At 51.3% G+C, this 19591-nt stretch overlaps 1 protein-coding gene across 4 annotated transcripts in view; it reads right to left on the bottom strand.

The window, feature by feature from the left end:
* IQGAP3 (IQ motif containing GTPase activating protein 3) overlaps positions 1-19591 on the bottom strand; it is a 39387-nt gene that overhangs the window by 9610 nt on the left and 10186 nt on the right. For 3 of the 4 annotated variants that reach the window (XM_006051972.4, XM_044944234.2, XM_044944235.2), the window contains 18 exons: positions 19356-19443; positions 18626-18789; positions 17803-17890; positions 16071-16234; positions 14481-14638; positions 12713-12834; positions 12447-12610; positions 11032-11122; positions 9750-9917; positions 9517-9656; positions 9239-9409; positions 5789-5872; positions 5553-5624; positions 5382-5451; positions 2388-2596; positions 1538-1690; positions 1085-1248; positions 527-751 (listed from right to left, as the gene is read on the bottom strand). In XM_006051972.4, coding sequence (XP_006052034.4) covers positions 527-751; positions 1085-1248; positions 1538-1690; positions 2388-2596; positions 5382-5451; positions 5553-5624; positions 5789-5872; positions 9239-9409; positions 9517-9656; positions 9750-9917; positions 11032-11122; positions 12447-12610; positions 12713-12834; positions 14481-14638; positions 16071-16234; positions 17803-17890; positions 18626-18789; positions 19356-19443 — 2495 coding nt within the window. The remainder of the gene's footprint in view (positions 1-526; positions 752-1084; positions 1249-1537; positions 1691-2387; positions 2597-5381; positions 5452-5552; positions 5625-5788; positions 5873-9238; positions 9410-9516; positions 9657-9749; positions 9918-11031; positions 11123-12446; positions 12611-12712; positions 12835-14480; positions 14639-16070; positions 16235-17802; positions 17891-18625; positions 18790-19355; positions 19444-19591) is intronic. The other variant, XM_044944233.2, reaches the window with a different exon arrangement.

Here is a 19591-nt window from a genome sequence, read left to right as displayed (position 1 = left end):
GGGCCAGGGCCCTGCAGTCCCCCCACCTGGATGCCTGTGCGCCATCCAGAGAGGCCACTAGCAGTGCCTACCCTCCTCTGTGGCTCCATCTCCCTAGTACCTATGCACCTCAGTTAATGCCTCCAATCTAGAAGGCCAATTTATTTCTTCCACTACCTCATTTGCCTATTCATCTATAAATCTGAATATTCAGCTATATGCCTATCAATAAGGAGTCCGATCCCAACTCCCAGTATATCTGACAAATCATTTGCAAGCACTGACACAGCAATTATACACATTTGCATATTCATCTGGGCTCACTCTATGTTAAGCGCACCAGGTCCGGTGTCATGTACATCAGTTCCATGTTAATTACCAGAGGGGGTCTAAAAGGCTACCTTATTTCATCCTATAGGGCTGGTGTCATATTTACATAAATCAGCAAGCTCATTTATATGCCACCTTCAAAGCACACTCAAGCTTCCCCAGTGAGGCCCAAGACCAAGCTGATCAAAGAGAGCTCTCCCTCTGCCCATCTGCCCACCTGCGCTGCCCTGTCTGGGCCTCAGTCTGGTTGATCCAGCTCTTGTAGAGGTGGACAGGGTCTGTGTGGACGCTGAGCATCTTGTCCTCCAGCACGTCCTGGATCACCTTGCCCAGGATCTCCCGCAGGGCACTCTGCCCCCGCCCGTTCCGATAGAATCTCACCACCAGCCTCACCACAGTCGGGTTGCCTGTCACCATATCCTGGGGCTGCTCCACCTTTGACCTGTGGATTAGGAGGTTATTGAAGCTGGTCTCCTGCCTTGGTATAGAAGAGCTGCTTTTCCTTTTGAGATTTTCTTTAAAGCCTGTGCTGGCATCCCTCCTCTTAAGGACAGTCCTGTTAGGTCTGTCTCAGCTGTGATGTTAACATGTCAGCACATGTCCTCCCCCCAGGCTGTCCCAAGAGATGCCTTGCCTCCCTGGGAGGTAGAGAAAAGAGGTCTTCTGAGTCCATTTCTACCTTCAGACCTCAATAAATTGTCACCTTGTGAAGGAGCCAACACTGGCATCTTCTAACCCGTTCTCTTCCCATTCTTTTTGCTTCTGGAAAACCTACTTGATCTCCTCCTGGAGTGCTGCCTTGAACAGCTGGAGCAGGAGATAGGCCTCTCGGCTGTTGGAGGCATAGTTGTACAGACTGAAAATCACTGACTCCATGAATTTGGTGGTTTTATTCTGAGGCATCTGAAAGATCAGCTTGGCCAGGTAGGTGGGTTGAGTCTGAAAGCAATGGGGAGATAGGAATGGCTGATAACATACCTCAAGGACTAGTGATCAGATAAAGGCTTTGCTGACTGGAACTAGGAATAGAGAGCGCTGCTACACTTTCTCAAGGGTCCTAGGAACATTCCAGACAAATGAAAGGAGGCAGTCTCTTTCCCTGGGTACAGGATGTTAGGATGGCAGGAAAGGACTCCTGGTACGCAGGTGAGGGCTTAGACATGAAGGCCTCAGGTCCCAGGCCCTCAGGAGAGAATAGAGATGTCTCCTCCCAAAGCCCTCTGCTCACCTGCAGCAGGTAGAAGAGGTGTTGGTAAGCTTCTAGTTTCTGCCGTTTCTCTTTGCTCAGTGACTTTAATCCCTTCTGCTTATCCAGAACCATCATATCCGACAGCTGTTCCTTATTCTTCTTGGTCAGCTTCTTGCAGTGGGAGACCACTTCCTGCCGGGGCGGGGGAGCAGGTGATACAACCCATCCAGGCCAGCACAGAGTGCAGAACATATGGTCTAGAATCAGTGCTTTGAAGAGCCTGGGCTTTCTGCTGTGCAAGGTATTCAAGCCATGAGCCAGGGCAGACAAATGGTTCTAGGATGAGGAAGGGCCTCCTGCTGTCCTGAGACTCCACCTGGCACCTCTGCTCTCACCAGGTGAGTCTCCAAAGAGAGCTGGGTTGCGGGACTGAGGCACCAGGTCTGTCCATTTCTGCTCTGACTTCTCATTAGTCTGTTGTACAGAGTTGAGGTGGAGATGCTGCTGCATCACTTCTACCTCATCACAGCATATATGTATGGTAACTGACAGGTTAAGGAGCTCTCATATCTATTTTCACATCTGCCCTGGTGAGCACTCTCATTATTCCCACTTTACTAATGAGGAAACAGACTGAGAAGTTAAACAACCAGCCTCTAGTCCCATCATTAGGAGTCAGCAGAGCCGGGCATTACAATTTTATGTCCAGTGCTCTTTCCATTATATCATGTGCCCCCAACAAATGACTAGAAGGGCAGAGGACCGCTGGAACAAGGAACTGAACCAGATGATAAAATCTAGATATTGAGAAAATACCTATTAGCAACCAGAGAATGGCCAGCATCACCTCTCCAGAGGCCACTAGCTAGATTTCGGGTGGGCTCCTCACCTGCAGGGTGATTCGATTCTTCACCAGCAGGCCAATCTTAATATCCATGAGATTGAGGTCCTGTTCCAGCTGCTGATTGGACCGGATCTTCCTGACCACCTCCTCCTGGAGCTTCAGCAGCTCTGCCTCAGCCAAGAAGTCCTCCTGGCTTTGATTCAAGAGGTGGACAAATCTGCGTACCACACTGAGTGGGGGGTGGGGTGTGTAGACTGGCAGGAAGAGACGAGGTGCCAGGATTAGACATGTCCTCACCTCCTCGCTGCCCTCTTCCCCAGTAACCCCACCCTCAGTGTCCATGCTGCTTGAAGCCAGCAGGTACCCAACTCCAGTTCTTTTCTAATGGTTCTGCCTGCAGCTGGAGGGCAGTGGGCAGCCTCCCAGCCAGTCCTTTCTCTGAACTCCTTGTCTTATAACCAGGGATGACACAAAAGCTGCTTTCCTCTGCCTGGGTTCCCCCTCACCTGGGCCTATCTCAGTGTCATCCCGCCCTAAAGTCAGAGCCCTAGCAGCCTCTGATGATCCCCTAGGGCCCCCCCATTCTGATTCATTCCCCCCTCGTGCCAGGTCAACTTACTCATCCTTCATCCCGAGTCTACTTCCACCTAACAGCCTCCACGCGGCCCTGCCTGACCCTCATACAACAATGGGTTTTATAATATAGGGAGATCAGAGCTAGATGGATTCTCCTTGAATCTCTTTTGGAATGAGCATTTGAGCAAAGAAGAGTCTCAGGGCTGAGCTACAGGGAATAACAAGAAATATCCTGAATATTTATTGGAAGGACTGATGCTGAAGCTGAAATTCCAATACTTTGGCCACCTGATGAAAAGAACTGACTCATTGGAAAAGATCCTGATGCTGGGAAAGACTGAGGGCAGGAGGAGAAGGGGACGACAGAGGATGAGATAGTTGGATGGCATCACCAACTTAATGGACATGAGTTTGGGTAAACTCTGGGAGTTGGTAATGGACTGGGAGGCCTGGCATGCTGCAGGCCATGGGAGTCGCAAAGAGTTGGACATGACTGAGCGACTGAACTGAACTGACTGAACTGAAGACATATAATTTTCACTATGGAACAGAAATTGCTCCAAGTGCTTTACATACTTTATACACTGTAACTTACTGATGAGATCACTCAGGCACAGAGAGAGTAAGTAACTTGCCCTAGGCTACACAGCTAGTAAGAAATAAAAGGGTCAGTTATGGAAGATGAACAAAACTAGGCCTGGTCCTTAAAGGCTATTCAGTAAAGGAAGCAGACAATCAAACAACTCACTACAGTGTGGTTTAGTGCTCTGAGAGGGGCAAGCATGGGGACCTTTGGGGAAGTAAAAGCGTGCCACCAAAGGCCGTGTCTGGAGCATGGAGTGGAGGGTGCAGATGGTGAGGGACAGGGCGGGGGCTAGTGAGGCCAGAGCTGCAGGAGAGGCTGGGTCAGAGAGTTTCGGAAGCTGCACTTAGGAGGCTGGACTTTATCCCCAGGGCAGTGAGGCATCCTGACATGTTTTAAGAAGGAGAGTGATAAGATCACAAGGTTTAATAAACTAATTTGGCTACTGCATGGAGGACAGATCTTTGAGGAGTGAAGAGTTGTGGAACCAAAGACAACTGATGGCATCTTGGATTCAACAAGATACAGCACTTAACTCATTTGATCCTCACAACAACTTGACCTGATCCTTATCTCCATTTTATAAGTGAGAAAGTGGAGGCAATAAAGAAATTCAGTAACTTGCCTAGGGCCACATGGCTAGTAAGTGGCAGCTCCCTACGTGGAGTGGGACTAATGAAGTTGGAACAGACCAGGGAAAAAACAAATTCTTCCAGAAAAACTATAAACTAAAGAAGAAAAAGAAGATAAAGGATGCCCCAGGGCACTGGTGTTAATGTAACAGCAAGAAAGAAAACAGAAATGGCCAAGCTGGGGAGAGGTAAGGAGGGAAAAGCAGCTAGTTGCCCAGAAGCAAATGGGCTGAGTTTCTGTGGTCAGAGAGGGGCAGGGGCACCCCTGCCACAGGACAGGGTGGGAAGAGGGACTGAGGAGGTGAAGGAGACGATTCCTGGGCAGTGTACTCAACCTTGAAGCCCAGAAGCATGGTCTCGGGCCCGGCAAGGAGAGGGGCCTACCTCTTCAGGAAACCCAGGGCTGGAGGCCAAGCTGGAGATGGGCCGCTAGTCCACTTCACCAAAAGGAGGCAGACTGCCAAGGCTGGGTTTCTGGGCTTTGACACAGGAATCAAGAGGGCCCTGAAGGACCTCTGTAAGCCTTTAGGGGGATGTTCAACTATTGGGAACCATGGGGCAGGAAGATGGAACCCCCTCAAGTTCCCCAGGACTGCAGAAAGGACTCCAGGTCTGCCTTCCTGTGGGTTGGGCCACTAATGGGGGAAGAGTCATGGGTCAGGGAAGAGGCAGAGGGGGAAGGCTGGAACTGTAGGGAAAAGAGCCTTTCCTTCCCTTTTTCCTTCCCTTTCTGCTTCTCTCTCTCTCTCTTTTTTTTTTTTTTTGCTTTTTTGACTTGTGTCATAGTAAGAGGAAGAAAATCAAAGCCCGGTACAGACAGCAGCTGGTTGAGGGACCTTTCCTGTGATGAGGTTATCTGCTGCTGGGGTGGGGCGGGGGGCTTTTGTCACCAGCCCTGTCCCACATTCCTGCACTAGTACCTTCCCCTAACCTGCTGTGTGGCTCCAGGAGGGATACCTAGACCTGCCTGACTCTCAGGGGACTCCTATCACTCCCACCAAACCGGGGGATTGGCAAAGGCAGGAGCACACCTCCTCACTCCTCAGCCCACTTTGGGTCCTATGGTGCATGCTCAAGGTTGTAGGCGTTAGCTGTTGGTGAGAGAAAGGCTCAGGAAGGTCAGACCACTTCTCCAAGGCTCCAGTTTACGGGGTGGTATGGCTTTCTGCCTCGTTCACTGTTGAAAGCCAGGAAGCTCACAAGGACAGTCACTTGCACAGACAGAGGAGGGGAAACCAGGCACTTTACCTAACATCCTGTAGTCATCCCGGGCTTTCCTGGCTCGGAAAAATGCCTGGATCTTCACAATGGAGTTAACCTGTCATGAATGCAGATGGAAAAAGGACTGTTGGTGGCCCCTGCCCTGGTCTCATGGATAAAGGTGGGGTATGGGGACAAGGGGAGCAGAATGACACTCACATTCTTCTGGAAGTAGCCCAGACGCTTCCGGTATTGCCTCCGAGCTGCCCACATCCGGGCCCAAGTCTGGATCTGGGGGCAGACACAGACTGACTCAGAGCTCCAGGCTCAGGGCCCACCCTTAGACCCACGCCAATTCAGCCTTCTCCAGAGGTCATGGGAGGTGAGAAGACTACAAATGGCTTTCAGAGTGTCCTTTAAGAGAGCCAGGAACCCACCCAAATCATGGGAGCTACCTTGATTATGGCATTTGTGTTCGCTTTTAAATACTGCAACCGTTCCAGGTAAATCTTCCGCTGTCTGTAACCACGCCAATGAGCCTGCCGATCAGAAGAGGGAGAAAGATGACCTCAGCTGGTCCCAATTGCCCTGAAAAGCTTGCGGGAAAAGCCTCGTTCTGGACTCTCCAGAAAAGGGTGGTGGGGAGGCAGGAAAGGAGAGTGGAGAGGCAAATTTGGCTCTGTCCTCAAAGAACTGCCAACTTCATGGGGAGGACTAAACATCTGCATGTAGTCACTCAGGCCCTCTGCCACACTCCCTGGACCCAGCAAACACATACTCGTGCACACAATCTCTGACGCATGCACTATGCAATCAAACATACATTCATAACCAACACCTCCTCACAGAAACAAGTGTTAAGACACAAGCTTAAAAGATATTAGTAAAGCATACACTTACCGACTTCACCACAGCATGTACCATATCCCCTACAACATACTCATCCACCCATAAAACCACTACCCATAGGACTTCCCTGGTGGTCCAGTAGTTAAGAATTTGCCTTGCAATGCAGGGAATGTGGGTTTGATCCCTGGTCAGGCAACTAACATCTCACATGCCATGGAGCAACTAAGCCTTCGTGCTACAACTAGAGAGCCTGTGATCCGCAATGAAAGACCTTGCGTGACACAGCAAAGATCCTGCATGCTGCAATTAAGATCCAATGTAGCCAAACAGATACATATTAAAAAAAAAAAAAACTACCCACACACCATCACACAATCCAAAGTCTGGAGACGTGCATGGTGCAATGGCTGGAAAGTGTGTGCAGGCACAGAGCTGTGTGCCCACCATCTCTGCCAACGGCCCTCTGGGCAGCAGGTCATTCATGTTCTCATAACTCACACTTCTCTTTACAACTCTCCCACTTAGCTCTGAACCTCAGCTCTGAGCAAATCTTCCCTCCAAGGTCCCCAGTAATTCAGCTGTCAGGCTGATGGCCTTTCCTCACTGACTAGTCTGCTGCAAAGGCATCTAAATGACCCTCTCCTTAATAATCACACCCGCTTTGGTCTCTAAGACACAAATCTCATGACTCCCTTCTGTTTTGGTGTCCTTCCTGTGGGCCTTTCCCCTTTCACCCCAAGCTTGTGTGAATTTTCCTAAAACACTACTTGGATCATGCTTCTCATAGCCCCAGTTTCCAGGACATCTCAACCATCTAACCCCACACTCCTATCTGACTGTCTGCTGGCCCTACACCCTTAAGAAGTCTAGCCACCTCAGACATTTCACTTTCTTTCAAACATGCTTTATGATCTGCTGCCCCAAACCTTTGTCTATCTATGCCCTTACCCCAGCCCTATCTCTACCCACTGATACCTGTCTTTTAGGGCACATATTAAACTTCTCCTGGGCACACAGACCCTGGAGGACACTCTGCTGCTGATGATGTCATGGTTTAGTGTGTTAAGTGCATTGACTTTCAGGGACTTCCCTGGTGGTCCCGTGGTTAAGACTCTGTGCTTCCAGTGCAGGGGGAATGTGTTCAATCTCTGGTCAAGGAACAAAGATCCCAGGTGCCACGCGGCACAGCCAAAACATTTTTTAAAAGAGCATCCCCTTTCAGCCAACTGCTCTCCCAGCCTTTCCTAAAGCCAACTCTCCTGGGCAGGCTTTCCACCTAAGACTCACACCATCCTTCTGTTGGGAAAGATATAAAATAGGCAGGTTGGTCCCATGGTACCAGCTGTCTATTTTGGAGCCTAGAGGCCAGGGAGCCCCAAGTCTATGTCCCTTCTCAGCACCCCTTCCCTTCCCACTCCAGGTACTGCCTGACACACTGTTCTTTGTTATAGGAAAAGGCGGAGGGGTCTCCTCTCTGCTCTTACCACCCACCCATCCCCACATGGCTTCTCCTTCAAGAGAGAAGGCCTCTCAGTCTGGATTGGTGAGAATTTGGACCCTGACTGGAGTCCCGGCCAGGGTTAGAACTCTCAGGAGACCCAAGCTGCTTCATTTCTGACTCTCACTCTCCCTAGCTGGAGGGCAGGTGGCCTGGGGTTCCAGCCTCCTCTCCCTTCTCTGCCTCCCAGACCCAGGCCAGTGTCAGGACAACTCTAGGATGGGTGGCGAACTCACCTTCTGACTCTGTCCCCTCTCCCACTGTTGGTGTGGCTTCTCTGCTCCTTAGCTGGTGTGAAATTCCAGGCTGCGTTCAGGAGGATTGATTGAGACACTAAATGCTGATGGCTAAGGTTCTGAGTTCTGGGATCAATGCCCCCAAATTTAACATCTTGTAACGGCTTTCACCAATAGAGCATGTCCCCACACTAAGTGCTACATGTAATTTTCCTGCTTTACCCTCACAACCAGCATGAGGCAAGCACCATATGAATAAGGAAACCGAGGGCTGGCAAGGGCTCGGTAGGCGCCCAGAAGTAACAGGACCAAATTGCAAACTGCAGCCTCAGGGTCTAAAGCCTGCACGCTCAGTGACCACGTATCCCGTATCAGCATCGAGGGCATTTGCCCGTCTCTGTGCCTCTGGCTCCCTCAGGGTTCTCTGCTGTTATTTGTGTGTCCCCACTACCACAACGTCTAACACCCACTGTATTCCAGTTCCTGCGATGGAAGACACGTGAGCATGCATCTGTGTCTCACACACCATCTCTCACCCTTGCCCAATGCCAAGTGGTATCCTTTGCAGATACTGGGCATTTGGAGGTGTTCATTAAATAAAGTCTCTTTACACTGCCCACCTTGCCATGAGACCCTCCAGATCATGTCTGCCTGAGGAGGCCTCTGTTTGCTCAGCTCCCACTGTTCCTGGCTTGGAAAGCGCCTCAGTCCAAGGCCTCGTGCCTGAGTGACTTATGGGTCGGTCTCAGAGGCCATCCTGAACCACCCAAAGGTTGGAAGAATAAAAATGGAAAGGGCTGGCTGGAGAGAAAGGTAGAAGTTCTTTCCCTAAGGGATTCCATCCCTTTTCTGTTTAACAATCACCACTTCTTCACTACTCCTTTCTAGTCCTCCTGGTGTCTAAACCCTGATGTCACGCTAAATCTTGTTCCACTCTCTCTGTGGAGAAGCTAAAAAGCAGCTCTCATACCCTCTGGATGGTGATGATGATGCTAACAGTAACTGGCATTTGCCCGTGTTCTTGCCTGTCCGCCAGGTACTGTTTAAATGTACTTTAGATATCACCTCATAACACCCTAGAAGAGGGGTGCTACAACTTTCAGTTTTCAGATGAGGAAACTGGGAGAGAGTAAGTAATTAGTTAACATGGTGGAGAGGGGATTCAAACCCAAGTAGTCTGGGCTCCAGCATCCATGCCCTTACTACTACTGCACAGAGGCCAAAAGATCACCCCAACTCCACTCAGCAAAGAGGAAGCAGGAGGAACCTCTGAACCTCAGGGAAGCCCAGCTCTGCCACCCCAGAAGGCCAGAGTCTGCTACCTGGATCTTGATGACAGCTGGAAGCCAGGTCCTCAGAAAGTGGGAATGTTTCGCAAACTTCTGCCGGACCAGGAAGCCGCGGAGGCGGGCCTGGAGCCGGATGATGAAGCCCACGTTGGCCTTCCAGAGCTGCTGGCGGTCATGGGCAGTGGTGACCGTGGTGACAGCTGACTGCAGAAGTGGAAGAAGAGAGGGCCTGTGGTGTCCTGTGGGTGGGAGCCTCTCCCACAGGAAACCTCCCATCCACGAGCCCCCTCTCTCACAGGGGCTCCACCAACCTGGATCTCCTTCCGAGTTAGGTGGGAGGTGTTGAGGCGGCAGCCAGGGGGTCGCTCCCAGGTCCCCTGGAAGGTCTGCAGGTGAAAGTAGTAGGCAGTGCCATCCTTCATGGCATGTTGAACCCAGAGTGCTGTATCTCCTAAGCAGAAGCCAAATAGGCAAAGAAGGCTCAGAGGCGGTGAGAGGTAGCTGGGGCCGGCCAAGAAGGGGAGAGGCAAGGTGAGGCCACTACCTGGGCGCTGCTTCTTTGCCATGGCATCTTCCAGGAGCCGCTGGTAGCCATCGGCACAGTCGGGAACCACTCCTCGGAGGCCCACGGAAGGGTTCCTTAATACCCGTTCTGTCTGGGCTGCTTTGCCCTCCTTGATGGCTTGATTGATGGCAGCCACACCAAGAGCCACTAACAGGGGTATAGAGAGGAAGTGGTCAACTTTTCCTTGAGCCCCTTGCACAGGCTCTGTCCTGTCTATTGTGAAGGAATCCAGAGAAGGAGGACTCAAAATCACGCTGTGTGATGGAAGGGACAAGGACATCCCAGGATGGACAGATGAAAAGCAGCAGCATGCAGCTGTGCTTAAAGGGAAAGGTAGCAGTCAAGGAAGGCTTCCTGGGAGAAAGCAGTGTAGGGCTGGGCTGTTGTTTAGTCACTACTCGTGTCTGACTCTTTTGCAACCCCATGGACTGTAGCCTATCAAGCTCCTCTGTCTATGGAATTTCCAAGGTAAGAATACTAGAGTGGGTTGCCATTTCCTCCTCCAGGGGATTTTCCCAACCCAGGGATCAGACCTGGGTCCCCTGTATTGACAGGCGGATTCTTTACCACTGAGCCACCAGGGAAGGCAGGGCTGGACTAGGGCTTGGTAAAAGGAAGGCTTGTACAGAAGTTCTGGGGCAAGACATGGTCAGAGACACCACAGGACAGTTTCATAGGAGGAGAATAAAGTCCAAGGAGTGGGGGGAACTGATGTACCCCTTGCCTTCCAGTCACTAACAGACATACAGATGGATTCCAGACACTGAGAACTAACATCTTCAGCATCCCACACAAGAAGGCCAGTGTCTGTGCTGACTTGGCCTTTACTTTTCTTCAAAGCCAACCCCTCTTTGCCAACTTCGAGACTAAACATTCTCTAACCAGAGCTAACTGTTGAAACCCAAACTCAAGCTACCAGTAGAAAATGGGATGAGTTTTCGGCCCCCACCTGTTTCACATGCTCACGCTGGAGGAGGAACATGCACACAGGAAGGCATAGAAGGAGGCAGTGGGTGGACCAGGGGCTCTCGACTCCAGAGGATTTCCTGCCCAGCTGACTGCTAGGAAATCCATCCTATGGTCAAAGCAGCAGCCCTCCTGTTCTCTTTCTGGCCTGCCTTCCCAATCAGTTGAAATGGAGAAGGAGGTGACTGGGGAGGCTACCTGACTGTCTGGGCTCCCACTGAGCCCACATCTCCTCGCCTCTCCCAAACCCTCTTCCCTCCAGTACTGCCCCCCACCCCCACCCCGGCCCGTTTACTTCTCTGAGCTGCATCTGTATCCTGGTTGGCTCTAACCACTTCCTGGCGGATCTCTTCCAGCCACAGCACAGCCTCAGGATCCCCTGTCACCTGATAAATTGAGAACAATGGGATATGATGGGAGTTCAGGCTGGTCTCCCCAGGTTCCCAAGCCCAGGTGCCCAGGGGAGCCAAACTGCAGGCTGACTTGGGGAGCCACAGGGATAAGCAGTCTCTGTGCCCCTCTGCCCACCCTGCATGGGCACAGCCTTGTGGCTCCCTTGGATTGCTGCCAGGCTCACAGGGTTCTTTCCCACCCTGCTTTCAGGACATGTATCAACTCGCCTGGGCCGTAGCACCCCAGAACCCTCTGAAACCTTCAGCATCCACCACGCTCTCAAGAGTTCCCTTTCCTGCCCTTGTGCCTCAGCCATGTCCAGGGAGAGCCCACATCGGAGGGTGACGGGCTCTCCCCACTCCTCCTCCCTGTTCCCTTATGCCCCAACGCACAGCTTCTCAGGCCAGCGCTGACCCTGACCTCCACCTTCCCCTTCCTCCCCAGGCTCCTCTGCCGCACAGGTCAAGGTAGCCTGTGCGCACCTCACTGTCAGGCTTGTTCCCTCCCTAGATTTACCCAACCCCAACCCCAGAATCCGCCCCCTCCCCACTCTCCTCATTCATAGACGAACTTTCTGAACTAACATGTTATTGAGCCCTGGTGTTCCAGGAAGTGTTCTAAAGCACTTATGAACTAACATTTTTAAAGCACATAAGACAATATTCGGCACAGGGTGAGAACTTGATCAACATTACCTGGTGTCCCTGTCTTATTATTTCACTTAAACCCTGTATCTCTGAGGTAAGTTTATTATTATAACAAACTTGTAGGTGAGGAAACTGAGGCCCAGAGATGGTGAGTAACATGTGCAGGGTCAGATGCCAGGATCCAAACTCAGCTAGTGTGGCTCAGGACTAGTAGCCCTAGCCGCTCTCAATGCTGCCACCGACTCCGGGCATTACAGGCTCAAAACCCTGCCACATTCGTCAGCTCACTTGGTTTTTTACCCCCATTCCAGTAGGGAGATAGGACCAGGGCATGTAGTGTTTTACAGATGTATAAGGAGAGCTCAGGGACGTTAGGGATTTGCTGTAAGTCACATGGTCACTGAGCATCAGAGCAGGGAATGCAGCCTGGGTTCTCAGCCCCCGAGACCTGTGCTCTTCCCACACACAAGGTGCCCACAGGCCACTCTGTGGTGTCAACTGGACCTCTGCCCTTCTTCCCCAAGGCCATATCAGAAGCCCCCTGCCTCCCACGCCCAGAAGGGACCATGTCCATCAGACTGGCTTTCCCAGGGTGCATACTGGGCACAGCTCTACGCACAGGGGATATTCTTCCTGTGCTGGTGACCAACCCAGCCAGCCCAAACCTCACCTGGGCCTTTCGCCTTTTGGCCGCCATGAGGAGGAGATGGTACCGAGGGGCAACGGGAAGGCTGATATCATCCAGGCTGGCAGCAGGAAGCAGAAGGGAGGAGAGGGTCTTCTCAGGGTTGTCCTGGTCCAGAGCCTCGTTGATGAGGCTGACCACAAGGACCTCTGGGAAAGGGAGATGGAGGTGGGCGGAGGGCACAGGCTTATGGCTAAAGGGCGGGGCTGTCCGAGTTGGGCCGTCATCCCCCTGTCCTGGACTCCACTCACGATCAGTCTCTTCCTGGACCTGGGCGTTGACCTGGCTCACTGCAGCCTGTAGGTCATTCCAGCTCAGGAAGGCCCCATCCACTCCACGTATCTGTCGCAGCTTCACCAGAGCATCAAAGTACCTGGCAGCCAGGTGAGTGAGGATGAGGGGGGAGCGTGCGCATCACCAGCCAGAGGTCAGGGGAAACTTCTGGACTTTCCGCGCTTGACCTCCAGGACATCACATCAACCTCACAGGTTGTCCCTTCTGAGTTTCCTCTGCCAGTTCCTCCTTCACCTCTAAGCACAGAGCACCCCAAGACTCAGTCTTCAAGCCTTTCTCTCTCCATGCGCACATTCTAAGTGATCTCACCTAACCTCATGGCTTGACGCACCATGTGCGAATGACTCCCCAAAGCACACCTGCAACCCATTCATGAATGCCAGCTGCCAGCTCAGCATCTCCACATGAATGTCTGACACTCACCTCATGTTGAACTCACATCTTAACTCCTGATTCCCCCACTTGCTCTGCATCTTCCACAGTCTTCTCCATCTTGGTAAATATCCACTCCAACTTCCCAGGCCAAAAATCTTGAGGTCACACCAGACTCTCTCTCATACTCCATATCCACCACATAACCAAATCCTGTCAGTTCAGCTTTCAGAATATATCCAAAATATGGCTCCTTTTCACCACCTCCACTGCCGTGGCCCTAGGCCAAGCCTCCATCATCTTGTGCCTGGATTACTCTGACATTTAACAAGTCTCCTTGCTTTTCCCTTCTAACCTATAGTCGAGATTCTTGGCACAGCAGCCAGAGTGATCCTGTTAAAAGTAGATCGCATCACCTCCCTCCTCACTCAGATCCCTCCCATGGCTTCCTCCTCACCTGGAGTAAAAGCCAGAGGCCTACATGGTCAGGTCTCTGAGACTTCACCTCCCATTATTCTCCTCCCCTCCTTCCACCCCAACTCATGGTCTCCCAGTGTTCTCTGAACACACCAAGGACACTTCTTTTTCAGAGTCTGTGCTACAGATAGCTCATGGCAATCACTTATACCATTTAGGTCTCCCTCAAAATGACACTCTTACCAAAGAGGCCGTCTATAATCATGCCATGTAGCAGACACAAACTACGCTTACCAGGCCCACATCCTTTATCCTCTCTGCCCTGTTTTATTTATCACCCTGTATGCTGTGCTTAGTCGCTTTGTTGTCTGACTTTTTGCAACCTCATGAACTGCAGCCCACCAGGCTCCTCCGTCCATGGGATTCTCCAGGCAAAAATACTGGAGCGGGTTGCTATGCCCTCCTCCAGGGGATCTTCCCAACCCAGGGATCAAACCCAGGTCTCCCCAATTACAGGAGGATTCTTAACCGACTGAGCCACCAGGGAAGCCCATTTATCACCATAGCTCTCCTAATCATTTAACGTATTTGTTTTTTGCCTCTCTTCCTCTGCTAGCACAAAGTCAGAAGACGGCAGAGTCTGTGTTTTGTTCGCTATTGTCCCCAGCACCTAGATTAGTATCTGGCACGTCAGTGGGTACTCAAACATTAGAATGAAAGATTAAATAAATGGAGGGAAGGGGAATGACTGTGAACCCAACCACTCCCAGAAGAAACACAGGTCAGGAAACTGCAAAAAGACCCAGAGACCGGGCCTGGGCCCAGAAACAGGACATCATGCAGAAGGCTAGCCTCTGAGCACAAGAACTTGGAGTCTTGGCTGCACTCTCTCCATCACCCATCCCCTCCCTCAGTATGGTGCTACACCTTTCTTACCGCTGAGCGTTCTCCCTGTCCACCTCGGCCAGGCCCGTGGCGGGGTTCATCAGACTGCTCCAGAAGCCGCTAGCATCCTTGGCTTCCAGAGCCCGGTTGATCAGGACCACGGCTGAGAGCATCTCCACAGCCACAAAGAGCTCCTCCTGGGCCAGCTCCTGCAACATAGGGAGGGCTGAATCTCCACGGGCTGGAGAAGGGCTGGGGGCCCAGCTGCCCTCCTGCCCCCAAGCCTCTCCCACATCCCAGAGTCTACATCTCAAAACCCTTATGGCCTAATCCACTCATGAATAATTAAACTTAATAATGCTTACTATGTATTCAATGTATAAGTACTTTGCTCACACTATCACTTAATTTTTCTAACAAGCCAAAGAGGTAAGTACCATTGATATCCTCATTTCACAGATGAGACCATAGTTAAGTAATATAAGTTAAACCTAACTGCCAGACACCAGAGCCCACACTCAACCAGTGAGTTCTACCGGTCCCTACCACATACTAAGAACTGCAGTCAGCCCTGGGCACACAGAGAGGAAGAAAAAGTAGGCCCCTCTGTGCTATACCACACACCAAAGGGCCCCTTTCCTGCCCAGTCTTCACCCTGTGCTCAGCCCTGTCTGGAGCACCCTTCCTGTCCTCTACAAACAGAATGCTGCAAATAATAATAATAATGGCTAAAACTTTCAGGCCAGGCTCATTTCTAAGCACAGATGATAACTGTTTTAATCCTTACAACAATCCTATGAGATAAACATATTATTGTTCCGATTTTATACATGAGTTGAGGGGCAGAGGAGGTAAATAGTTGGCTCAAGTTCACATAGCTGGGAAGTAGCAGAGCTGAAATTTAACTCAGGCGGTCTGGCTCTAAAGTCCGCATTAGTGGCTATATCTTACTTCTTAGGACTTATTTTTTGCTTCCCTGTCATAGACTTCCTCACATTCACTGAGACCAGCCCCTTCCCAGGTGCTGTGCCTGGATTTGAGGCTCTATAAATGCCTGCTGTGGGGAGGATTCTCCGTTGAGTCTCCTCTCTTCCAAGAAGACTTCCCAGGTTTACCCCAAGCTCTGCCCGCTCCATTCTCCTACTGTGAAACTGTCTTCCATTCGCATCATCTACACCTCTCTCCCTGTCTCTGCTTGGACCCTCGGATGTGTTCTAACTTCTCCAGCAGGCTGGGAAGGCCCTATCACTTCACTGTCAGAGAAGCTGTATGGACGAGGGGAGGCGGGATAGCAGAGTGGTAAAAAGCATAGGCTTCAAGTATACTCGGCTTTGCATGCACTCCCAGCACTGCCAGCTATAGCCATTTGGGGCAAATTACTTAACCTCAGCATCTGTTTCTTCATCTCTAAAATGGAAATAATACTTATCCTATAGAGTTCTTTTAGCATTAAATGAGTGTTTAAAGCAGCGTTTGCTCAAAGGTATTTGCTATTATAATGTACCCAGGATGGCAGCCCACCTCCCACCCCTAGTCACTTGCCAGCATTTAACCGTGCTCTCATGGGTGCTCTGGACTGACTGCTCTGATCCCTCCAGCTCCAGGGAACCCGAGAGCTGGACCCTCACTTCTAGGGCTTACCCCCTGCTGCTGCTGCTGGAGCACTGCCAGCTCCTGCTGGTACACAGCCGAGGCAAAGGGGTGCACTGGAGGCAGCTGGGCTTCTGGGCACATCAGCTCCTTCACAGTGTCAGCTGCCACTCCCCTCCGGATAGCTCTGTTGATCCTCTGCACAGCCCGGAGCACTGCAGGGGAGGAGAGAGAGGCCGTGGAGGCTGGGCATCCAGTGCCATTTCCATTCTCCTAGCTAAATAGATTCTGCTGGCAATCTCTGAGTGGAAATGGCTTTGAACCTCTGCTAGGTTCCAAATGTATTTCTAAATGTTCAGGAGGAAAAGGGGCTGGGTCGCTTTAAGAAGAGGTTCTGGAAGAAGCAATTTGTCAGGCCTGGAAGTGGAGTAGCTCAGCAGGTAACAAGGAGTGGCTGTCATAGCCGAGGTGAGTTCCTAAGGTGGTGAGTGCAAGACTGACAGGAGGTTATGGGGCGCAGCTAAGATGAGGTTGGTCAACCTCCAGAGACCAAATCTTGATGATAGTGCAGAGGAATAGGGAACCAGCTTCAGGGCGGAGCCATTTGGGTTGCAAAGGGGCCATGGTGCATCAATGTAGTTTTAGTTTTCAAATGCCGGGGCTTATAAAATGCCAGGCAGATATGGGCATTGCCATCAAGGAGCACAAAATCTACTGGAAAAAAATAAGGATACAGAATTACTACACGGCATTGCTGTCACGGCTATGAAAGGTACTTCCCTTCCCCACTAGTACCCTGGCAGTGCAGGGGAGGAGAGACTTCGGGGGAGAGAGGAGGAAGATTTCACAGAGGAGGAAGCTGTGAGGCAGCTCTGCAGGACAGTTTCATCTGGTCTCCACCGGTGACAATGTGGGGGAACTGTAATCTAGAGGACAGAGGCCTAGCAGTGGGCAAGGCTGGGGCCATCAAGCAAGAACAAGCTGTCTGACCCGGCTAGGCTGGTGGGATGTGAAGAGAAGGGTCGGAGAGATATTCGGAAGGTCTCACATACCAGGAGGAGGAGGAAAAGGGACTCAAGTCTTGGAGAAATATGGAAGAACCCGTGAAGGTCTGAAGGTGTGCAACAAAGAAGATCAGATCAGATTTGTCAGATTACGTTGGCACGAGGAAAGAACTGAGTGATAAGGCAGACTATTAGCCAAGAGTGACCTGGAGGCTCCGCAGAGCCTGCCAGACAAAGGTGAAAGGTGACCGAGCAAGTCCAGACAGAGGCAAGCATTCGCGCCAGGTATGGTGACCACAGGCCTCTGCAGGACGCTTGGGGCTCTGTTTTCCTTCATGCTTGCTCTCCAGGTTGATCCCCTGAGAGGGAGATAATCACTAACTCACATTCTTTTACTGAAGAATTCTATCTGTATAGCATAATTTTAAGGGAAACTTAGCTGCATCACGAGTTTCTCTCTCATCTGGGCCATCACTATATTTTGGAAGCCAAAGGAACCCAAGCAGGTTGAAACGGTCAAAATACAGGGCAAGTGCTTACAAGGAAACTGCCTGCCCCAGGAGTTCAGCCTGGTGCAGAACTGACTGTCATTATCTCCAAGGCCTTAATGAATTTAACTGTAGCATCCCTCTAGGGAGCCAAGAATAGGGCATACTAGGTGGCGGCCGGGATATGGAGCAGCAGTCTGCACTGCTCTGTACAGAAGCCAGCCAAGGAATTACACTCTTCCAAGAACCAGGGATACAGCCAGACCAGGTCTCAGCCTGGAGGTGACTCACTGGCTTGTTCTTGATCACCCTTTATGTTGGCAGCAGCCACACCAGCTTGGACCTCCTCCTTTTCCAGAAGCTCCATCAGGCCCAGCTCCTGGAAGAGGGAAGAGATGCAGTAGAAGAGAGTCCTCCTGGGGCCGTGAATGTGCTTCAGGAGCAGCCAGCGAGCGCCCCAGGTCCACCCAGTCGCCTACCCTCAAGCCCACTTCCCCCCTCTTTTGGCAGACTAGCCTGGCCCGCCCAGCCCTAGGAACTCATCTCTAACCTCTGGCTTTTTCTTACCCAGCAAACATCGGAAGTAACAACACAGGCAACACAAATATAGTGTCTGGGAGAAAGTCAACAGCATTGAAAATAATATTGCTAACTTCAAGCCGCAACTCAGCAATGGTGGAGCATATCACTGCCTATCAGGCTGCCCGCTGGGGCCCCCTGGTCAGTATGAGAGATGCTCAGAGGGCAGAAGCTGACCAATCTGGTCCATTAGACTCTGGGGTAATTTAACCATTTAAATAGGCTTCCCTGGTGGCTCAGATGGTAAAAAATCTGCCTGCGATGCAGGAGATGCAGAGTTCGATTCCTAGGTGGGAAAAGATACCCTGGAGAAGGGAATGGCTACCCACTCCAGTATTCTTGACCGGGAAATCTCATGAATAGAGGAGCCTGGCTACAGTCCATGGGGTTGCAAACAATTGGACACAGCTGAGCAACTAACACACACACACAGCATGTAGTCAGCACGTACTAGATACAAAGAATTGACAGTGGTGAGGCTCTCCACCATCCCATAGTCAGATAGAGAAGGTAGCAAGTCATAAACAAGCCTGACCTGTGCTTTCTGCTCTCTGTCTGAGCTCAGCTGTTCCAGGTACCAGTCCGCAAAGTCTCTCCTCACTCCTTGCAGGGTCAGGACAGGGTCTTGAAGGGCCTCAAGCAAGGCCTCTGGGCTCTGTCTTTCCAGGGCATCATCAACAACTTCTAGGGCCCCATGGACTGAAAAGACCAAGACTCCATAATGGACAGTGTGAGAAAGCCAACCCCTCATCATTCCCAGCTCAGCCTGCTTCTTTTCTGCCCAGGGTTCCCCCCACCCCTGCCCCCTGGGCTCCTAGGGCCCAACCTAAATTCTTTAGCTTGATCCTCATGGTCTTCCCAGCTCATCACTCCAGACCCTGAGAATACCTTACACAAACAGGCAGGTGCACACTCCATCCTGGGCCTTCAAGCAGCCTCTCCTGCCCTGATCCCCCATCCCCATCCATCCATCCATCCTCCAAACTCACTTCTTGAAGGACCCCAGACCAACGGCCCCCAGCGCCAAGGGCTGAATGGCCTTCCCTTTTGTCTCTGTCCTCTCCATGGCTCTCCATTCAAACAGAAGCCCCCTTGACAGAGATTGCTTCTCCAGACACTGACAGATGTAAACACATATGGCCTTGACTTCGAAATAAAGGTTGACCCAAGTGAGGTCATGGGCCTTCTGGCCTGAGAGAAGCTAACCTCAAAACTCCCTGGGTGGGGGCTAATCCCTCAAACCTGTCCTGGCCTATCCCTCTTACCAGTGACATGGTTGATGTTGCCTTGGATTTCCGCTTGAGTTAGGTAGCAGTCATAGATGTCCTGGCTTTCTCCATCATTCTGCAAAAACTACATTGAGAGGGGAACCTGGGAAAACCAGTTCAATCTTTTTTACTCCTCCCTCCCTGTATAACTATTTGGACTTCTGGGGGTCTTCTCAAAGCCAAAGATCAGTCTGGTTAGAAGGAATCTCGGGAAATTGTGTGACCTAACCCCC

This window comes from Bubalus bubalis, chromosome 6 (genome assembly GCF_019923935.1).
Source record: "Bubalus bubalis isolate 160015118507 breed Murrah chromosome 6, NDDB_SH_1, whole genome shotgun sequence".
Lineage (NCBI taxonomy): Eukaryota > Metazoa > Chordata > Mammalia > Artiodactyla > Bovidae > Bubalus > Bubalus bubalis.
The sequence above is the reverse complement of the archived record's forward strand: the minus strand, read 5'-3'. Positions and strand labels throughout refer to the sequence as shown.